The 22500-nt window shown below is 35.8% G+C and overlaps 1 protein-coding gene across 7 annotated transcripts in view; it reads left to right on the forward strand.

The window, feature by feature from the left end:
- The window catches only part of kdm6a (lysine (K)-specific demethylase 6A), a 548877-nt gene that overhangs the window by 254698 nt on the left and 271679 nt on the right, over positions 1-22500 (forward strand). For all 7 annotated transcript variants that reach the window (XM_039745157.1, XM_039745151.1, XM_039745155.1 and 4 more), the window contains one exon: positions 16652-16772. In XM_039745157.1, the coding sequence (XP_039601091.1) occupies positions 16652-16772 (121 nt within the window). The remainder of the gene's footprint in view (positions 1-16651; positions 16773-22500) is intronic.

A 22500-nucleotide genomic window follows, 5' to 3' on the forward strand; every position in this document is an offset into this window, starting at 1 on the left:
CCCAGGCGAGGTCGATTGATGGTCATTTTGTGCTCCTTCCATTTTGAACAATCGCACCAACAGTTGTCACCTTCTCTCCCAGCTTCTTGCTAATGGTTTTGTAGCCCATTCCAGCCTTGTGCAGGTCTACAATTTTGTCTCTGACATCCTTGGACAGCTCTTTGGTCTTTCCCATGTTGTAGAGTGTGGATTCTGCTTGATTGATTGATTCTGTGGACAGGTGTCTTTTTATACAGGTGACTAGTTAAGACAGGTGTCCTTAATGAGGGTGACTAATTGAGTAGAAGTGTCTAACCACTCTGTGGGAGCCAGAACTCTTAATGGTTGGTAGGGGTTCAAAAACTTATTTCCCTCAATGAAATGCAAATCAATTTCTATCTTTTATTTAAAGTTATTTTTTGATTTTCCTTTTGATGTTACAATCTGCCACTGTTGAAATAAACCTACCATTGAAATGATGCTGTTCTGAGACTTCATTTCTTTGTCATTGGACAAACTTACAAAATCAGTGAGGGGTCAAATAATTATTTCCTCCACTGTATATATATATATATATATATATATATATATATATATATATATATGTATGTGTATATATGTATGTATGTATGTATGTGTGTATATATGTATGTATGTATGTATGTGTGTATATATATATATATATATATATATATATATATATATATATATATATATATATATATATATATATACATATATATATGTATGTATGTGTGTATACATATATATATGTATGTATGTATGTGTGTATACATATATATATGTATGTATGTATGTGTGTATACATATATATATGTATGTATGTATGTGTGTATATATATATATATGTATGTATGTGTGTATATATATATATGTATGTATGTGTGTATACATATATATGTATGTATGTGTGTATACATATATATGTATGTATGTGTGTATACATATATATGTATGTATGTGTGTATGTATATATGTATGTATGTGTATATATATATATGTATATGTAAACTGTTCAAAAAAATTAAAGGAACACTTTGAAAACACATCAGATCTCAATGGGAAAAAGAAATCCTCCTGGATATCTATACTGATATAGACTGGGTAATGTGTTAGGAACGAAAGGATGCCACATCGTTTGATGGAAATGAAAATGATCAACCTACAGAGCCCTGAATTCAAAGACGCCTAAAAAATCAGAGTGAAAAAATTATGTTGCAGGCTAGTCCATTTTGCCAAAATTTAATTGCAGCAACTCAATATTGTACGCAGCACTTTGTATGGCCCCTGTGTTCTTGTATATATGTCTGACAACATTGGTGCATGCTTCTAATGAGATGACAGATGGTGTTGTGGGGGATCTCCTCCCAGATCTGGACCAGGGCATCACTGAGCTCCTGGACAGTCTGAGGTGCAACCTGGTGGCATTGGATAGACCAAAAGATAATGTCCCCAGATGTGTTCTATTGGATTTAGGTCAGGAAAGTGTGGTGGCCAGTCAATGGTATCAATTCCTTCATCCTCCAGGAACTGCCTGCATATTCTCACCACATGAGGCCAGGAATTGTCGTGCACCAGGAGCCACTGTACCAGCATAGGGTCTGACAATGGGTCTAAGGATTTCATCCTGATACCTAATTGCAGCCAAGGTGCCTTTGTCAAGCCTGTAGCGGTCTGTGTGACCCTCCATGGATATGCCTCCCCAGACAATCATTAACCCACCACCAAACTGCTCATGCTGAATGATGTTACAGGCAGCATAATGTTCTCCATGGCTTCTCCAGACCCTTTCACTTCTGTCACGTGCTCAGGGTGAACCTGCTCTCATCTGTAAAAGCACAGGGCTCCAGTGGTGCATCTGCCAATTCCGGTATTCTATGGCGAATGCAAATCGAGCTGCATGCTGCTGGGCAGTTAACTCAGGGCCTATTAGAGGACATGGGGCCGTTGGGTCACCCTCATGAAGTCTTTCTGGTTGTTTGGTCAGAGACATTCACACCAGTGGCCTGCTGGAGGTCATTTTGTAGGGCTCTGGCAGTGCTCATCCTGTTCCACCTTGCCCAAAGGAGCAGATACTGGTCCTGCTGATGGGTTATGGACCTTCTATGGCCCTCTCGAGCTCTCCTAGAGTAACTGCTTGTCTCCTAGAATCTCCTCCATGCCCTTGAGACTGTGCAGGGAGACACAGCAAACCTTCTGGCAATGACACGTATTGATGTGCCATCCTGGAGAAGTTGGACTACCTGTGCAACCTCTGTAGGGTCCAGGTATCGCCTCATGCTACCAGTAGTGACACTGACTGTAGCCAAATGCAAAACTAGTGAAGAAACAGTCAGAAAAGATGAGGAGGGAAAAATGTCAGTGGCCTCCACCTGTTAAACCATTCCTGTTTTGGGGGTCATCTCATTGTTGCCCCTCTAGTGCATCTGTTGTTAATTTCATTAACACCACAGCAGCTGAAACTGATTAACAAGCCCGTTTGCTACTTAACTGACCAGATTAATATCCCATAAGTTTCATTGACTTTATGCTATACTCTGATTAAAAAGTGTTCCTTTAATTCTTTTGAGCAGTATGTATGTATATATATATGTGACAGCAACACTCATAACAGTGACAAAACAATAACATTGACAGTCATGTTACGTTATTTTTAACATTTTTCGTTTTCTTTATCATAACCTCTTTAACATACTACTTCTCCGCTGCGAAGCGCGCGTATTTTGCTTGTTATACCAAATAATGCACAGTGTAATAGTAAACTAAATGTAAAAACATTGAATAACACTGAGAAAACCTTGAACAGAGAAAACCTTGAACAGAGCAAACTAACCTTGCAGTCTCTTTAAAAACAATTCCGGTTCATTCTTTAACTGCCTTCTTGTGCTTGCTCTCTCTCGCTCGCTTGTGCTATCTCTGGCTCGCTTGTGCGGTCTCTCGCTTCGTCACGGTCTCTCGCCGCCAGGCGGTCTCTCGCTCGCTCGTGCGGTCTCTCGCTCCCTCGTGCGGTCTCTCGCTCCCTCGTGCGGTCTCTCGCTCCCTCGTGCGGTCTCTCTCGATTACGCTGTCTCTCTCCTCTCGATCGATTACGCTGTCTCTCTCGATCAATTGCATTCTCTCTCTCTCCTCTCACTCGCTTGCGTTCTCTCTCTCTCTCTCCTCTCGCTCGCTCGTTTACTCTCTCTCTCCTCTTGCTCGCTCACGCTCTCTCTCCTCTCGCTCCACAGGGAATGCACAGGGAGAGACCGAACATGTGCGGAAATCATCAGCGCGTATGATCCGGAAGGGAAGGCTTGTTCGTCACCCGATTGTATGGTCGTGAACAGATGCAAAAGTTTGGCAAACTTTTTGGTTGTAACCCGATTTGTACGTGGTCCGAGACGTTCGTGACCCGAGGTTCCACTGTACATCGTGACAATGCAACGTATAACTGCCCGTGAATGAATATCGTTTCTTTCTGTCTTGTAAATAAACCGACTTTTTCAAATGTTTGTCCCTGTGATTTGTTAATTGTCATAGCAAAAGCTATTCTAATGGGAAACTGTAAATGTTTTAATACGAATGACACATCAAAATCTCCTTTGGTGTCTAATGTTATCCATGGGAGATGTGTACTACATTACCTTTCTTGGATACATCCTTCTTTCAACAGTAATTTGTGTGGTGGAAGACCGGATGGTGTTAACGGTTTTAGATATTCTACGGGATATTGTAAGTTGACGTTTTCATCTTCCGCACCATAACCACCGTTTCAGCATAGTCAATTGATACGAATTTAACCAATTTGCCATGTAACCAATCAACGATTTTCACGTTATTTCATTTGACTTCATAGTTTCTTGGTGCTAGGATTGTCTGTGTACTCATATCTTCTGTTGATAACCCTTCGGAATGAAATTCTTTAGTAAGATTTGGACATAAGTCTTCTTTAATTGCGAATTTACAGTGAAGAAAAAGTAAAAATTTATAAGGGTTGAGAGTGCAGGAACTGTGACTGACAAAAGCATTCACACTAATGAGAGGTGAGCGGACTGTGGGTGTGGGTTGTTAAATGGAAATGATTGAGAGGAGGGTGGGACTTGAAAAAATCTATTGGCAATAATCTTGTCTCAAGATTTTCTTTTATAATGGAGAGAATTGTTTTTTCTCTCTAAGTTTCAAATTTCAGACATCTTATGATGTAAAACATTCACCGATCCTCCTTTCAGTTTAAAACAAATAACCATAAACTGGTCCCTAGGCAGAATATATCAAGTATTAAAATAGTATTTTAGCTTTTAAAGTGAGTGCTTAGTTAAATGTAAGGAATACATGTAAACCCAAATTATATTTTGTTGGGCATTGTCTTAATATCTAATTATGCATAAGACCATATTCACCATCTGTAACTATTCTGTTCATATTTTCATATTTGTAGAAGTACAGTTGTTTATGGAGTAGCTGAACTTTGCTTTACTGTAGCCCAAGGAATTTTTAGTAGTGCCAGCCTTGCACTATTTTCAAATGGAATTTGAAACTTTTTCCACCTGCCAAGAAAGTTTGCAAGTAGCAGGGAGTGTGGAACTGTACCGCTTCTGTCACACATTCGCTTGTGTAGCTGTGGGTGCGTAAGGCAGGATCCAACATGGGTAAAATGCGTGCCGAAAGAAATCTCTCAGTTCAAGTTTGTTTTAAAAGATTTAGTGAAACTTATTCTTGTGTTGACTATTTCTTTTAAAAAAAAAGGTTGTTAAAGATGTAGAATAAAAGGCAAAAAAATGTTTCTTCTCTAAGCTTAGCTTTTCTCGTCAAACTTTAGTTGCTTCTGTATGTAAAGATGCTTTACTACTTCAGTACCCTTTAACAGTAAGGTGCTGCGCATTAAATAGAGCACTTAGTCTTTTATGTTACTTGGCACTTAAGGCACGGTTTAAAGCCATTTGCCTTCAATGCCTTACACACAACAAAGCAGGTCACTAACTGTGTATAATGTATAGTCACAGAGGCTAGAAATACAGTGGTACCTCGGTATATGTCCGCTTTGGAATAAGTCCAACTTGGTATATGTCCTGTTTTGATGCAAAAAATTTTGCTTGGTATACGACTCGCGTGCTAGAACACTGCGCGCTACCCTTGTATACCTCTCTCGAGACAAATCCACGACGGCCCACGAGCGGCAGTACGCCATTTGCTAGCATTCAGTGAACAACCCGCGCTATAACTCTCTGTGAATTTTCACGCGATTTTGTGTTTTTCTGCGTAAATTTGAATTGATTGTTGAAAAGTATGAAGGTGACATGCGTATTCGGGGCGTGGCTGCTGCATACTGTATGCCGAGAACGACAGTAAATGTACGATTGTGAAAAACAAATACATTATTAAAAAGTAAAGTGAGGTTAAATTTTCATTTATTTAATGTAATAAAATGCTTTCGTATTTATGTATTTTAGCATTAAGCAGTGTTTAAATTATTTTATACAAACCCATCAATGTATAATATGCCAATAACAATAGGATTTTTTTTTTGTCATGGGAACGGATTAATCATTTTCCCTTTATTTCTTATGGGGAAAAATTTGTTTGGTATAAGTCCAAGGATCTGGAATGGATTAAGGATGTATACTGAGGTACCACTGTAGTTAGAACATACCAGTTCAATTCAACTTATGGGGGTTGTAAGAACCTCCTGAAGACTGTGCACTAATATATAGATACACATTTAATATAACTTAAATAACTAGCAAATGGCTCTTACACATCCGGCATCTAATTGTTTGTGCTAAGGGCAAAAATCAATTACTTTAACATTGTTTAGTAAGGCCATAACTATTTAATGAACCTAAACTAAACTTAGGAAACTTAAATGTAAACTTAAACTTCTTTGTAAAAGCACAAACACAATTAAGCAAATTAAGCATGCAAAATGTAAATTAATCATTTCAGTTATTTGCCGCTTACTGGAGCAGGTACAGTTTAACAGGCCTATCCAGTGTGCATGTTTTGGTTTGCACATAAACCCTTTTGACTGCTTCTTTTGCATTTGGGATTGTCTTAACGACTCACCCCATTACCTAGGAGTATGAGGGTGCAGAATCTTGTAATGATGCCTACAATCTCCAATTTCTTTATCAATTTGCTGCAAAATGAAAGTAGCAATATGTGAATTCTTTTGAATGACTACAGGGTGTTTTGCCTCTTCTGGCCTAGCAGATTTGCTGAGCCCTTCCTCCAACCTTTAGGAACCCATCTTGCAGGACTAGGTCAAGTTTGTAGAATTTGCGACTTTTCTTTACATGGTAATTTTTGCGTAAGCCTTTAACCTCTTCTGGGTAAGCTTGTAATTGACTGAGGCGATAAGTTCTTTTTCTGCTTTAAACAAGTCTTTCAGAGAAAGTGGCTTTAGCTTCGTTGTTGGTTTGTATTCCTTCATATGTTCTGTGATTAGTGTTTTTGTCTTTCTGGGCTGTGTCCATATTGACTGACCCTATATTAGAATTGGACATAATGCTCATACAGTTGTAAAGAAATACTGCATATGCTTTTAGACCCTCTCCGTCATCCAGTCTTATTTGCAGCCACTTATTGGCTTTCTTCATGTACGCATTGGCTATCTGTAAGTTGTTTCCATAAAAGGTCTCTAGCTTCTTTCTGGCCTTTATGTAACCTTCAGCCGGCGGCAGGCATGTACAGCTTTGTACAGTGTCATTAGGCATGCCTTTGGTAAATTGTGCTAAGATTTGTGCTAAGAATTCTAATTTTTCTCGGGGGTGGTGTTATCCATCATCTCATCAACAGCAAGGTCAAATGCCCTGACAAATTTCATATAAACCAGTGGGTCACCATCAAATACTGGAGCCTTTCTTTGGGGTACATAGGGCACTTGCGTCTTGTACTGCTGTTCATTTTATTTGCTTTCATTTTTATATATAAAAATACAAATAGTTGTATCATATGGCTCTTCATTCCTTACATGTGGTTTCTTAGAAGCATTAGAAGGATTTGGTTTACTTGGAACGTGGCTGCATCCTTTAAGAGTTCTCAGTTTTGCATTGGATTCTGCAATTGCAGCTTCTAACGGCAGTTGATCTCTTTTAGCCTCTAGCTGTGCTTCTTCAAATTCTTTTTTGGCTTTCGACCGTGCCCCTTCTATATCTAGAACTTGTTGTCTTTTTGCAGCTTCGGCACTAGCAAGCAACACTGCGTATTCTGTTTATTGTGCTCTGATGGCACTAACAGAGGTAGCTGATGAATTTGCTCGAGTCTTAGTTTTTGCAGAGACTTGGGAGAAACAGTCAGTAGGAGTGATAGTCTATAAATTTGTACCCATTGAACTGGTTTACAGAACCATATATATATATATATATATATATACACACACACACAGTATATAAATATATATATATATATATTATACACACATAGTGTATATATATATATATATAATATAGTATATATATATATATATATATATATATATATATATATATATATATATAATATATAGTATATATATATATATATATAATATATAATATATATATATATATATAATATATGTATATATATATATAATATAGTATATAATATACTGTATAGAGATATAGATATATGTATATATGTGTAATATGTAAATTGTACTTTATCAATCTGGATAACTGTCCGTATGTTTCATCTATTTCTCAACTGAAGAACGACGTGTATATGTTTATGCATGTATATGTTTGTTCTTCCTTACATTTTCCTTAGGTGACAAGAATTGCATTTCATTGATAGAAATGAGAATCTTTGTTTCTCAAAGGTTCGTTTTTTTCTTGTAGGTGACAGTTTTTTCTTTTTTTGTTTGTAGAGTTAGTCTTTTTAATCATTCAGGTAATCTGGGATTTTGATCAAAAGTACAAAATGAAATCCAGAGTTTTTCTGAACTGTTCAATAAAAGTCACCCATTTTCTTTTAAAAGTTGTCCATATTATTGCCAATTCTTCAGAAGCTTTCAGTTTAAAATACAGCATTGAATGTGTTGGTAAATATCAAGGTCAAAAGAGATAATATGAAGCAGAATACTATTTATATTAGTTTGTCTGAAACTAAATAGGTATCTTGTCTACAGACTATATAAAAAGATAAGCTGTTAAAAGGCTTTTTTAGCTTTTTTATTTGATGTTTTATGGATTTTGAAATCGCTGTTCTTGAAAAATGTACTTAATTTAAACCTTTTCCGTAAGTACAAGAATTGTTTCATCATCTCTACAGTAGTCTTGTGTATAGCTTGAACATGTGGCACAAACTGAAGCATCATAAGTTTCTTCTCTAACTACACTTTTCAAATGTTTATTGTCCAGTGCATATTTGGATGGGTCATACGTGTAATATTTATCTCGTATTTGTTTTAATATTCATGTCTTTTAAATTGACCTGGTAGGGTGGTGGTGTGTTCCAAGTGGGTAAACCCATGCTGACATATTGGCTCCATTATCACAGGGCTCAACAGTAAATATGACTTCTTTATTTTACCAGCAGCTAATTGTACTGTATTGTATATTGCAGTTGAGTTACATTAACATCATTGTGCTGAAGCTTGTGGTGAAGTATATTTACAAAATTCTTATTGCTTAATATCTAAAAGCATTCATTCTTCAGCATTTGTGTAGAGAATATATGCTTTGCACAAATGTTGCCAGTCAGTGGTTTGTGTATTTCTAGCAATGTTTTTGTTGATGCTGTCTTTGATGCTTGGACTGTAGTGGATACTAAGCAGTTGTGTATGCCAGGTTTGGAAGACTTAACTTAATTAAACTTCACTTCAACTGCATCTGAGTTGTTTCATTTAAAATTCATTGTGGTAATGTATAGAACCAAAATTAGAAAAATGTCTCTGTCCAAATATTTATGGACCTAACTATGAAGAGTGCTTGCATGTGCTGAAAATAAATTGGACCTTTTGCAAGAGAAAAACATTTCTGTGACCGCAAATTATCCACTAACGTTTGGCGGGTTTGGTGAACTTGTGGTAAAAGTGAATAATAACCTTGTTGCAGGTACTGTACGTGGTTGTTGTTCATTTACTATGACAATATCTGAGTGGATGAAAGGTTGAAAGAATTGGCAGCTTTGTTTGTAAAAATATGAATTGCAAAATATGCATTTGAAGTAAATAGTGTGTCACACACCATCAAATGAAGGTGAAAGTGACTGCCTTTGAGAGAGCTGATAACAGAGCAACAAGAAATGAAGATTTCAGTACTCAAAACATACAATTCAGTAAATCTGCCTGACAACTTCAGTTGAAGCATAAGCAGCCTCTGTCTGACAGCACATCTAAATGAATAATTGAATGAAGTTAACATTACTGTCTATTTGAAAATGCTCCCATTCTGTGCCAGAATGTAGATACAGAGTTTTTCCACATAGTATATACCTAGACCACTATGCTTATCTTGTTATGCCATATAGTGATACAGTAGTAAAAATGACAGAAAGATATAGTACCAAACTGAATCACTTTTGAAATGCATGGAGCCAGGTAGCTGCACTGGTATAAGTATGTGTCTGTCTGGATGGATTTTTAGGAAGAAGTCCTGTAGTATAGCTTTTGCAGCAGTGGATTTCTCCACTATTCACTACAAACTTTTTAACGAGTATGCTTTGGGTCTTTAAGAAAATTCTCCATAGGAATGAATGTAACTTTCATTGCTTGCATTAATATTCAGATTTTGTAGTTCTATTGAATATGTAGTAAAATTAAAAAAATAGTGTAAATTACTTACTTATTGAAAGATAAAATTAATCTTGAGGACTTAGCAGTTTGTTCACTCCCACCTGTTTTTTTTTTTTTTTTTGCTGAATCCATATAAAGTAATGGGTGTCAAGAAAGTGGCATTGTCAGACTGAAATCATGTTTGTTGAAGGGATGCACTAACAGACATGTTGATGTTGTCATCATATAGTACATATTTTAGCTGTTAACGGTTATTTTCTGGCTCTTCAGTACTCAACATTTTAATGCTAGAACATGGATTACTTTATACTTAAACATTTAACAAGCTTATTTGCCACATTGTGTCCCCAGATTTTGTAGTTACTTGGTTGTTCATGTTAACATCAGTTTTTTTAATGCCCGTTTGTGGTTTTTAGTATTATTTTGGCTAAAGTACATACCCAAAAATAAGTGGTAGCTATTCTACTTACACCATAACACTCCACATTTTTCAAAGAAAGTACTGTGGTTCCTCGTACCACTGTTCGTTTTAGGAGACCATTTGTGCTTAATTGTTCAAAGTCAGAATCAGTTTTCCCCATTAGGAATAATGGAAGTGAATCAATCCATTCCCAGACCTTAAACACCCATTTCGATACACTTAAACAGCAAATACCATAATTAAAGGTAAAAATAACACAAATGCCCTAAGTAATAATTTAAAATGTGAAAGCAATAACATAAATACTTTATATGCAGTGAATAATAAATTAAAACATGGAAACAATAAGTAAAATATGTAAATACTGTATAATAAAATGGAAATTTAATTTACTGCACCTTGTTGAAGACTGCTGATGTCCTGTCCGGTTGGTGGAGAGGAAGAGAAAGGTTACTGTTTGGAAGGGTAGTCATGTTCCATAAACATTCTTTCATGATAGGTTTCTTTTTCACTTCAATTGTCGATACTACAGCCTTGCTCTTAGGCTTCATTTGCTTCCACACTCTTCTTGGATGCCATGGTGAGTAGATAGGTATATATGTATAACTGAACACACCATAAATTAAGTTAAATAAAGTGAAAAAAGCATTGAAAAACACAAAAGTGTAATGCAACAAATGCTTTCACAGCGAGAGTGAGAGACAACTTTCGACTGCACAACAGATGACGTTTACACTTGCTGCGTAAGCACCCTGTGTTGCTGAATTTTTTCACTGCACTCGTCGATCAAATGTTGAAGCATCAAATTTCTCTCGAATTTAGCATTTGAACACTGTAACGTTTGAAGCTGGAATCGTTCGATGTACGTGGCACCACTGTATTAACACTAGACTTACCAAAACCTACAAAAGAACTCATAAATCTGGACCACCTTAAATTCCCTTGGACCTCTCTGTCAGCGTCTTTTGTCTTGTCAATGTGTTGATAAGCCCAAGCAGCTTAATTCTATTGTTAACAAGACCTTTGTTTTGTACCACATACAAGTCACAACTTTTTTTTAAAACCCCTAGTGCTCATGACCCAGCGACTTGAGCGGCATGATACAGTAACATTTGATCAAATGTAAGGTCCTCACTTGAAATCTCAAAAGGCGCAGTCGCAGTTTAACACGCACTCAGAAATGTTGCCTGTACTTAAATTTGAAATTGAAAGAGCCTTACTTTGAAAACTAATAAGGGAAGAATGTGCAGCATCCGCTTATAGTGATTGAACCCATGATAACTGAATTATAAAAGTGCACACTGCAGAGTTTCGCAGCCAGTCTAAAATCAGTACTAACAAATGAAGCAAATGTGTCGTTTCAATAGAGATAAAAGTGTAATCAGAATCTGACTCAAAATTTGTTCTTAACTGTGCGTGTGTGTGTGTGTGTGTGTGTGTGTATATATCTATACTAATAAAAGGCAATGCCCTCACTCACTCACTCATTGACTCACTCACTCACTCATCACTAATTCTCCAACTTCCCGTGTAGGTAAAAGGCTGAAATTTGGCAGGCTCATTCCTTACAGCTTACTTACAAAAGTTAGGCAGGTTTCATTTCGAAATTCTACGCGTAACGGTCATAACTGAATCCTATTTATGTACGTCCCCCATACCCACTCCTCCCACGTAATTGAGTCCCTGCCTAAATAAGGCCGTCTGTCAGCAGCAATCCAATAGACATGCTTCCGCTAAATATTTGCAGGCAAATCAAAAAGTTAATACCAGGAATGCCTGTTAAACGTCTTAGATTCACAAGTAGCAATTTGGGTGGTGAGATGTCTATCGAGGCATGGTTTAGGCACCTATGTCATCAGGAAGGCACCAGAAAAATGGACCTCAACGTTTACTATTATGGAAGTTAATTTAGAGCACGGATGCTGTGAATGTAAGAGCTGTAATAAAGTTCCCCTGCATACTTTCAAAGAAAGCACAGCTGAGAACCTTCGATGCATGTACTCTGAGCAGCTCATGTGAACTGACTGTGAACGCAGCAGACAACAAGCAAGAGCTCCAAAGAGCGCTGAACATAAAAACGCATTACACAATTGAGAAGGCAGCTAAAGAATATGAAGCGAGTGACGTATACAAGCATATTCATAAGTGTAGCTACTGTGAAAACAAAGCACACGGTGAAAAAAAAGTCAAATGTCCAGCTAAAGGAAGACAGTCTAAAAAATTTGGTAAATTGAACCACTTTGCTAAAGTTTGCAGGACTGGGAAAGGTAAACCCGTGCATGCAGTGTGTGATGTCTCAGATAAATAGAAAGATGAGCTGTTTATTGATGCAGTAAGAAAGGAACAACCCTCTTAAGCTGAACAAGCCTTTGTAGACATATCAATAGGAAAGCAAGGTGTAAAGCTTAAGTTTAAATTAAGTTCATAGACACGCTGCCGCTAAATATTCGCAGGCAAATCCACAACTTAATACCGGAAATGCCTGTTAAACATCTTAGATCTTAGAGTACCGATTTGGGTAGTGAACACTTTGATGAATGAATCCTGTTATCTTTACAACAGTTGACAAACACGGAATGTAACTTGAACACAGCACATCCTCCAAATACGAACCTGATTCAAAGAAATAATGATAAATCAAATCCTTCATGACAACAACACTCATAACAGTCACAAAACAATTACTTTGACCATCAAGTTACGTTATTTTTAAAATGTTTCATTTTCTTTTTTCTTTTTCATAACTTTTAACACACTACTTCTCCTCTGCGAAGTGCAGGTATTTTGCTAGTTTATATATATATATATATATATATATATATATATATATATATATATATATATATATATATATATATATATCTCCATCCATCCATTCATTCTCTTCCGCTTATCCGGGGTCGGGTAGCAGCTTAAGCAGAGAAGCCCAGTCTCTCTCTCTCTCTCTCTCTCTCTCTCTATATATATATATATATATATATATATATATATATATAATTATATTTTATATATATATATAATTGTTTTAATATAGTACAATGGCATCTACTTTATAAACCATCTACAGTATATTATCTTGCAAATATTATTATGCAATAATTTGAATATTGTGTTCTTACATTTACTTATTTGACTGATGCCTTTAAGGTATCTTACAGCCTTTATGATACAATTGGTTACATTTCTTTGTGATTTTCCAATTGGAGCAGAGGCAGGTCAAGTCACTTGCTCAGGGTCTCAGTGACCGTAGTGGGATTTGATCCCACAACCTCAGGTTTTGAAGTCCAAAGCCTTAACCACTACACCACATAGTCTGCATAATTTGCATATAAGAACAATAATAACAAAAATAACAGTAATAATAATACTACCATTAATGCCAAAACAGTATATAATCTCAAAATGAGTAATTTGTGTGGTAAATCTTAAAGCACAGTGAAAAATATAAACCAACGTCACAGTCAAGGCAATAATGGCCTTTTTCCTTATCGAATTTTCTTTCCTGATTTATCAGTTTTTTAACAGCACACTGCACAGGTATGAGTTGGATTTTTTTTTTTTTTCCTGTTTGTTTTCTAACAATAAGACACTCTGGACTGATCCGCAATGTGCTGGATTAACTGCCTCTCTTTAGCGGTAGTATTGACTGTGAATGTGCGGCAATGATTAGCTCTAGAATCTGGCGTGTAAGGTTTGCATGAGATACAGTTTCGCCAGCTTTCTGTTTGTATAAGACAAATGCATTCCAAATGCACTGTTCTACCAGATGTCAAATATCCTTTTGTAGTATTTCTTTTGTTGCCTCTGCATAACATGATGGAAAGTCAATTCTTGATCCACTCGATCTGCGCCACCCATGGTGGTATTATAGTCGACCACAGAACAAAGCTTCGTAATGTGCTTGTTGTACAGTGACCGTAGCTGCATTATATACAGTTGTAAGATGGCAAACATCTTTCTTGTCCTTCCATTTCAGCGTTACCACTTTACCCATTTGACAAGCTACTAGCACACCTTGTTGTAATTTAGCTTTGCCAAAGTCTTCTGGTATGCCACAACGGTTAGAATGCAGTGTTCCATATGTGTCAGTCTTTCTTTGCAGTAAGATGTCAAATAGCACCGATGAAGTATAATATTTGTCCATGGTTACAGAGTAACCGTGATCCATCAGAGCATCTGTCAAAGTCGGCACAGATGACATAGCAACGCCATTCTTATTTTATTTTGGGTTAAACATTGTCCGCTTCCCTGTGTACAGAATCGAATTCTATATGTATCAAATGTTTTAGATTCATAAAGTTTGTAAAACTTTATGCCAAATCTTGTTGTTTTGACACGATACATTGTATCCATGACAGTCTTCCCTTATAAGCCATGAGAATTTCATTAATGCTGAAATTGTGGTGCAGAATGTAAATGTTCAGAAATCATGCTACAATGACCTGGTATATCTCCCAAATTTTCTTCAGGTTGGATGCTGCGTGGGTATTCTTGTCAAAGTTTTCATTGTTGCGAAAAATGCAGTTATTTCATAATTAGTGAAAACCTGCAATCACAAAATTTCTCCAAAGAACAGCAGCATTGACAACACTTTTACAGCACGAGTGATTCCTGGTTCGCTTATGAAAGATGCATGTGTACAGTTGCCCGAGTGACACTAGGGACAAATGGTTTTTGCAACGGGTCTAACACTAAAGAGGATAAGGGAGATCATTAATTGGATTAAGGGGGTTTGATAATGGATGAATGAGTTGAGAAATGAGGCTAGTGACTTTAAATGAAAGTGTTTGTATTAAGCCTGAAATAATAAGGAACATTGATTTAAACATGTTTATAATTTTTTCCAATTCTTGGACAGACTTCCTACACAATATTCCCTGATGACAACTGCTTGGTTGTTAACAGAGGCAAATTTTGACTTCATTTGATTTTATTGTTGTTATTATTAAATGTCAGTTTCTGAACTAATGCTGTGAAAGAGAACCTCCCTTTAAACAGTGCTTCTAGCTCCTCTTGTCTATTCATGGTGGCAGAATATTTTTTTTTGTTATCAGCTATGTGCTTAAAGGGTAGCTAGCCATTGGTTCTCATCAGCAATTCTACTGCTAAATGGTAATACACATCAGTCATGGTTTGAGATAGTGTGCAATTATGTTTAAGTACTGAAGTGAACACTACTATGAAATTTTTTAAACAATATGGGTTGCTTGGTCTATTAACCCCCTTGGTCATTTATGGGAGGCATTTTCTGCAAAGTAGAAAATGAAAATTGAAATTTTAAAATGAAAATACAATCTTTCTTTTGCAATTTCATTTTCAAAATCTATTTGCAAGAATGTTATTAAAATTTAAATGAAATATCCCCATTTGCAATTTCATTTTCAAAGTCTACACGCAAGAATGCTACAAAAACTAAAATTAAAGGGAAATAACCCCGTTTGCCATTTCATTTTAGTTTACGGTAATTTTCATTTTTGCAGCATTTTTGTGTGTAAACTTTGAAAATAAAATCACAAAAGGATTCATTTTAATTTTGATTTTTGCAGCATTCTTGCACACTGACTTTGAAAATGAATTTGTTCAAGAGAGACTGTATTTACATTTTATAATTTTCTTTTTTGCAGAAAATACCTCCCATAGGTATTTACTTATCATTAGGTTAAACCTGTGTTTGTGTATTGGGGGGTATGTTGAGTCTGGATTAACAATTTCTGTGTACATTCATTAAACACAGTGTAAAAGTAGGGTCATTTTGTATAATTCCAACATCCATAGAAAGCAGTATGTTATGGTAATGTCTTATTTTACTTTAAAGTCAATTTATTCCTGTAATATTTCATAAGATACATTTAAGACTTTAGTTTTTCTTGATTTTTATTTTCAACAGCTGCTCGTGGTCTGCACTTAATAATTTGTAAATTTGTTAGAAAGGTTGCTTTTATAAATCCAAACATCTGCATCTAAATGAAAAGTAACCAAGACAATTGATATTTGGCTTGTTCAACGTGAGGTACTTGTCGATACTTGCAGCTGGCATTTTCTCAAATGAAATAAATAGCCTGCCCATAGTTCCGCTAACTTTTATGTATTAAGAAAGCAGTTTCTTTTTGTGGCTCTTAGTGAATGTATTATACTTGACTTAACCCTTTTTATGCACAGTCAGTGAAACTTGAAAACAAACACTACTGAAGTGAAAATCATTGTTGCTGGTCATTTCTGCTTCTTTTTGGGGGTACAGATATCTAAACTTTTAGGTGTTTGCCGGTCTATTATACAAGAATCCTATCACATCAAAAGGAATAATACCATAAGTGTTTAAAGTACAGTAAAATGTAATGAACAATCCAGTGTACAGTACTGAATATATTGATTTTTTTCATTTCATTTTTGATAAAATTTGACTATGTTTAACTCTTTCTCTGTGTGTAAATCAATTTGAAGGGAGTCTAAAATGTTTTCAGTAAAACAGCATTTGTAAAATGTCTCTTTGTTTTATAAATATTTATGCTGATTACTGTATTCCTTCTACCTTTCAGGGCAATTAAAGCATTTCAGGAGGTTCTCTATATTGACTCTAGCTTTTCTCGGGCCAAGGAAATTCATTTAAGACTTGGTTTGATGTTCAAAGTTAACACAGACTACGAGTCAAGCTTAAAGGTGAGGAAATAATGTGAAACATTAGTGATCATGAATATTTGTGGTGTTGAATTTCACAATTTACAAGTCTGAAATGTTGTTTTTGATTGATGCATTAATGATACTGTGATTCTTGGTGTTTTTAACAGACAATAGCATGACAACCAGTAAAATGTGATCAATCGATCCAAGATGTTTCTTGACTCTTAATTGGTGTGTTCATTTTTCATTTTGCACAGTTGTGTAAACACCATTACCTTAATATAGTTTGAATTAAATAAGCATTTATCTATGAGGTAAACAACAGCACATTTCTGTTAATACTTGTTCGTTTGCTTATGTTGCCTAATTACTTGTGGATAATGTAGGTAGTACCATTGTATGTCAGTCTTCAATAAACACGTTTTTACCACAGTTCAGTTTTACTAAAGCAAAGTAAATCTTTATTGTTCAGGATATTAAACAAAAATATTAATATTGATCTGTAAGATTATCTGTAAAACCATAACAGTTCCACTGGAGCTGATCAAACTGAAATTCAGTATCATGAGATTTAAGTTTCTAATGTTGTGGCGAAAAATTCATCATCAGAAGGCTTTTTACCTAAAAATAAAGGCTATTAGGACTCCGGATAGACAGACAGAGTTTTAAAGCTTTATTGCAATAAAACAAAACAAAAACAACAAGAACTCAACCCAATATGGCCAAATTGAGCTGAGTCCTGAACATTGCAGCAATCGAAGTTTATATAACAATTTCTTATCATTTTGACCTCATTCAATTAGCTCATTCTGCACCTGGCTATACTGTCTATTGTTCACTCTAGTTTCTGTTTTGCTTATTCTTGATTAGTTCTTCAACTGTGGTGTTGCTTCCTTCACTAGCCTTTCAAGCTATGCTATAATGGTAGTCTGAAGCTAAGCTTTAATTAAAAAGAAATATAGTATATGCTTTCATTTAATCATTGCTTGGCATGATTGATTTGTCTTAATTTCTAAACTAAAGTTAATTTCTAATATATTCTTCTGATATTTTTGCTAATGCCTGAATTTACTAAGGTTTTCTTTCATGCATTACATCAGTGTGACCTTGCTTACAGCAAAAGCCTTTTGTTTCCTTTCTGCTGATTCCCCAATCGATCAGGTTTCTTTACGTGCCTCCCAGAGCCATCTTCTGTCTGAGGTATCGTTTCCTTAGCTTCCCAGCCTTGGACACAGGTGTTCTCAAATTCTTATCCTGTTCTAAGCTGGTTTCTGTACGTCAATTCTGTTCTTTTCTCACACTAGAAATTCTGCTATAAACTTAAAGAAAAATGCAATATGACTGATTTTTTAGTTAACTTTTTCCTTGACCTATCTTACTTTCTTAACATTCTAATTTATGCTTAATCTAATGTTTTAGAAGCTTTTTAATTCCTTTGTATGGCTTTTTATGTTAATTTGCTATTTTTTATGCTAATACCAAAAATTTTCCTTCTACACTAACACATGTCATTTATTCTCACATTAACTGTTAAGATGGTGTAATAATTGGTTTAAACATTTTTCCTACCCACAAAGACAATAAAATGATAGATTCAAATATTATATAAACAAATAAACAAACCTAATAGAGCTTATACTCAGCAAGTTATATACAGAAGCACATACTGTATGTGTTGCTTCAAAGCCTAATATTTTACCGGGTGCATGACCACCCAAGTGCTGAGTGATAACATTTCCTGTTGAATGGACTTATTGCTGTTCCTCTTTTTTCAATATATATATATATAAACATCATGGATTCTTATTTAAAAAAAATGGAAAAAAAACCCACTATGTGATGGACAGTAGACAATCTGCCATCTCTGTGCTGTCCAGTATGGAAGCTCTGAACCGCACAGTAAAAAAAAAATAAAATTTATGGGATAACCCTTACTTCATATATACATAAAAATATCCCGTAAGTACGGGATACTTTAATGTACGTACACGATATTTTAATGTACGTATGGGATACTTTTCTTTATCTGAGATTAAAAATTGATTAAAAAAAGTGCGCTTCAAGGCCACCTGATTGAGTCAGTTCCATCTGTAGTAGCACGGTGATATAAAAAGCAGAAGGGTGGGCTTTTATTTATTAATGTAGAGTGCGATGGTTCGAGATGGGTTTAACAGCAGCTTGTAATACCTATGACGTATGTCAGGTAATGCCCACAATGTCAGTCAAGAAATGCCCACTACATTCAGGGTTAAGATTAGGGTTGTGGGAGGTTATCTGACTCAAGGGTTTAGGTATGTGCTTTGTTTACAGGTATCCGTCTGCACACTCGTATGGAGCCCATGAGGGGATATGGTGTATCTTTTTTTTCTTTCTGGGAAGCAATTCGGTGCGTACACCTTACTATCTCGTTCCCACCACTTACCATAGTCTGCACACCAGGTACAGTACTTTAAGGTTGCAGCAGTTAATACTGTGTGTTCGCTGCCATAGATTCAGATGAGAACCAAATACCATTGCACATTACAGTACATAATTTTTTGCAAACAGGATATATCGTTAGCAGTTTGTTTTCTTAACACGGTTACATTCCACAGAAATGGATATTGGCAAGTTTATAAAAGCAGGTTATACACTCAAGCCCAGGTCGTTGGATCCGTGCAGCAGCACTAACCACTGCACTAATTTATAGTGAAAGGAAATGACATTAGTTAGTGAACTACTCACTTACTTTCTCACAGACAGCTTCCTATTCACACAAGTTACAAAACCAATTCATATTTTACATATTGATTGCATGTGGGTTTACTAATATTTATAGTTAAAGGAAATGACATTAGTTAGTGAACTACTCACTTACTTTCTCACAGACAGCCTCCTATTTGCACAAGTTACAAAAGGAATTCATATTTTACATACTGATTGCATGCAGGTTCACTAATTTAATTCTCTGACAAACCTGTCATAAACTATACTGAAAGACTGTGGTATTTAACATGCATTAGTGGTGGGCAGTATGACCAAAATTCTATATCACGGTATTTTTCTAAATTACCCCGGTTTCACAGTATTCAATGTTATTTTTTTCCCCTTGGATGACTGGATGTTAACCACATTATCCACTGCAATTACTGGCTAAGAATAACCTATTCCACTGTCAAGAGTATTGTACATTGTACAAAAAAAACATTTTAATGTGCACACAAGTATTAATACAGTTTTGCATTGCCCTATAAAGTGATAGTTTTCAAGGGGGTGGCACTAATGGAGAAGGTATCACATTGCATGACAGATGCAGTCAAAATATAGAACCTTTTTATTGAACAAATTTTGCAGAAACAAACTATAATTTTGACAACATATTTTCAACCATACAAAGAGGCATTAAGACTTAGTAAAATATCCAGAAGTGCTTGTCAAAAATTGTATTGCACCGAATATGTCTTAGAAAAGGAAAAAATAGTAAATATTTTTTGTAAACCAACTACACTTTCTGTTAATGTTAACAATCTCTGTCCACTGGCACGTTAGTGACTTTTTAAACAACTTTATCATGATTAAACTGCATAATATTTAAACTAATAAATAATAATAAAATAAATAATAGTATTATTAATGATAGTTGCACTATTACTTCAAGCCCAGGTGCATTACATAGTATTCACCAAATTAAAATAAAATAAAACAAGTGCAACTTGGTGATGACATCTTTACCAACTGAACCATCATTTAGGCAAACTGCATTAATATGGACCTTGCTTCAAGCTAAGCTATACTGGGAAGAATAAAACAAACTATATGTCAAGAACAAAGTCAACATTTCCACTTTATTCTCGCCGTTTATGTTGAGATTAAAGTCTACATTTCCACTTTATTCTCATAGTTTACTTCATAATTAAAGTAGAATGTCGTAAACTAAACTTCCTAAAATCAATGTTTAATCAGTTACTTAATTTACCCCCTCATAAATTAATGCAGCACATTAAATGCTTTGTGTTACGTTCCCCTACCCAGTGGTTAATCACTACGCTTCTTAAACTGACTTCCTCCGCACTAAGAGAAGACAGCAATCACCATACGGAATTCATTCACTTCATGATATTCCTGCTTTTTGAAAATTTAGAATGCTAAGATAAATACTTTATATCATTTTCATGATAAAATGCATTAAAGCAGGTATTACACATGCACGGTAGTGAGGCGGTAGTGCTGCTCCCTCGCAGTAAGGGGTCCCCAGGTGTATGTTCAGTGTAGAGAACTTTATGGCAGGTGTGACGAGGCTCCAAAAAACTGGATGTATGAATAGCTATCGCACAGGTATAACTTAAATATTGTGCAAATGTTGGGTTTCTGATGTGCTGGTCAGAGACACAAACACAAAATTCAATGCATGTTCTTCTGAGCGGGCTATCTTTATTGCATGCATGCTGTCTCTATCTGATGTACCAAAACCCCCTTTTTCCTTCCTTCCTTTTTCTTTCACCACATAAACAATCACCACACGATAAACGTCTTTGTGAAATTAAAACTAGTTATAAACTTAGCCCACAGAGTGTTCAGAACTTTAAAGATATCTTCGTTATACATGTTTAATTATGCCATCCAACGAGTCGCCAGCACATCGCAGGATGAATACAAGCAAAACATACACTATTAGGGTCAATATAGCACAACAAAACCCCACATCCTACATGACTTTGAAAGGAAACTGAAGCACGCCGAGTAAACCCGCCAGAAAAACATGCAAATGCAAGGCAGGCACGGTGCCTTGCCCCCATATGATTAATGCATGCTTTAATGCATTTCACCATGAAAATTATATTAAGTATTTATCTTAGCATTCTAAATGTTCAGAGAGCAGGAAGATCATGAAGTGAATGTATTCTGTGTGGCAATCGCTGCCGGCGCCTCCTCTTAGTGCAAGAAGTCAGTTTAAGAATCACTTAACACAAAGCATTTAATGTGCTATATAACTTATGACGGGGTTTGAGAAAATCTAGAAAATTAATTATTCATTTTACAATGAAGTTTAGTTTATGATGGTCTACTTTAATGACAAATTACGAGAATAAAGTCAACATGTCGTCACACTATTACACATTACCCAGGTACATTACACTGTATTGAAAACAAATAAAACAATTACAACTTAGCTTGCAGTATTATCCAGTAGTATAGAAACAGTATTTACACATCTGACCTTTTAAAACTAAAGTTCTCTCCAGGCGACGGATGTGACTCCTTTTTTTCGGCAAAAGTTCTTCTGTTCATCATGTTCAACTTTACTTTTAGTTCAGTTTCGGAATGCTGTCTGTCCATTTTCACTGCGCGGCATACCTACGCTACCGCCCACTATTTGGTGGTGTAGCAGTGAAAAAGAGCCCTATTGCAACAAATCTGTGTTTAGCGGTGTAGCAGTGAAAAAGTTCCCCACTTGAACAGTTTCCCGCTGTGCCACGTTCCGAACGTCGTTTAGGCAATTTAAACTGTTGTTGCGGTATAAGAAAAATCCATATCATAAAAAAAATAAAAAACGGTTTTCGGTATGAACCGGTATACCGCCCAGCACTAACATGCATCTAAAGAGTTAAATTCAAATCAAGCCACTTCAATTACAACTGTTTTCAGATATGAAATGTACCCTTGTTAAAAAGCCAAACTTGAATATCCTAGTCAAATCCGCTGGCACACTGGGTCATCCTTTGCACTGTGCAAAACGTACTGCGATATTTAAAGGGCACCGCAGAGAGCTGAATCATGTTGCGGCTGT

This window comes from Polypterus senegalus, chromosome 2 (assembly GCF_016835505.1).
Source record: "Polypterus senegalus isolate Bchr_013 chromosome 2, ASM1683550v1, whole genome shotgun sequence".
Lineage (NCBI taxonomy): Eukaryota > Metazoa > Chordata > Cladistia > Polypteriformes > Polypteridae > Polypterus > Polypterus senegalus.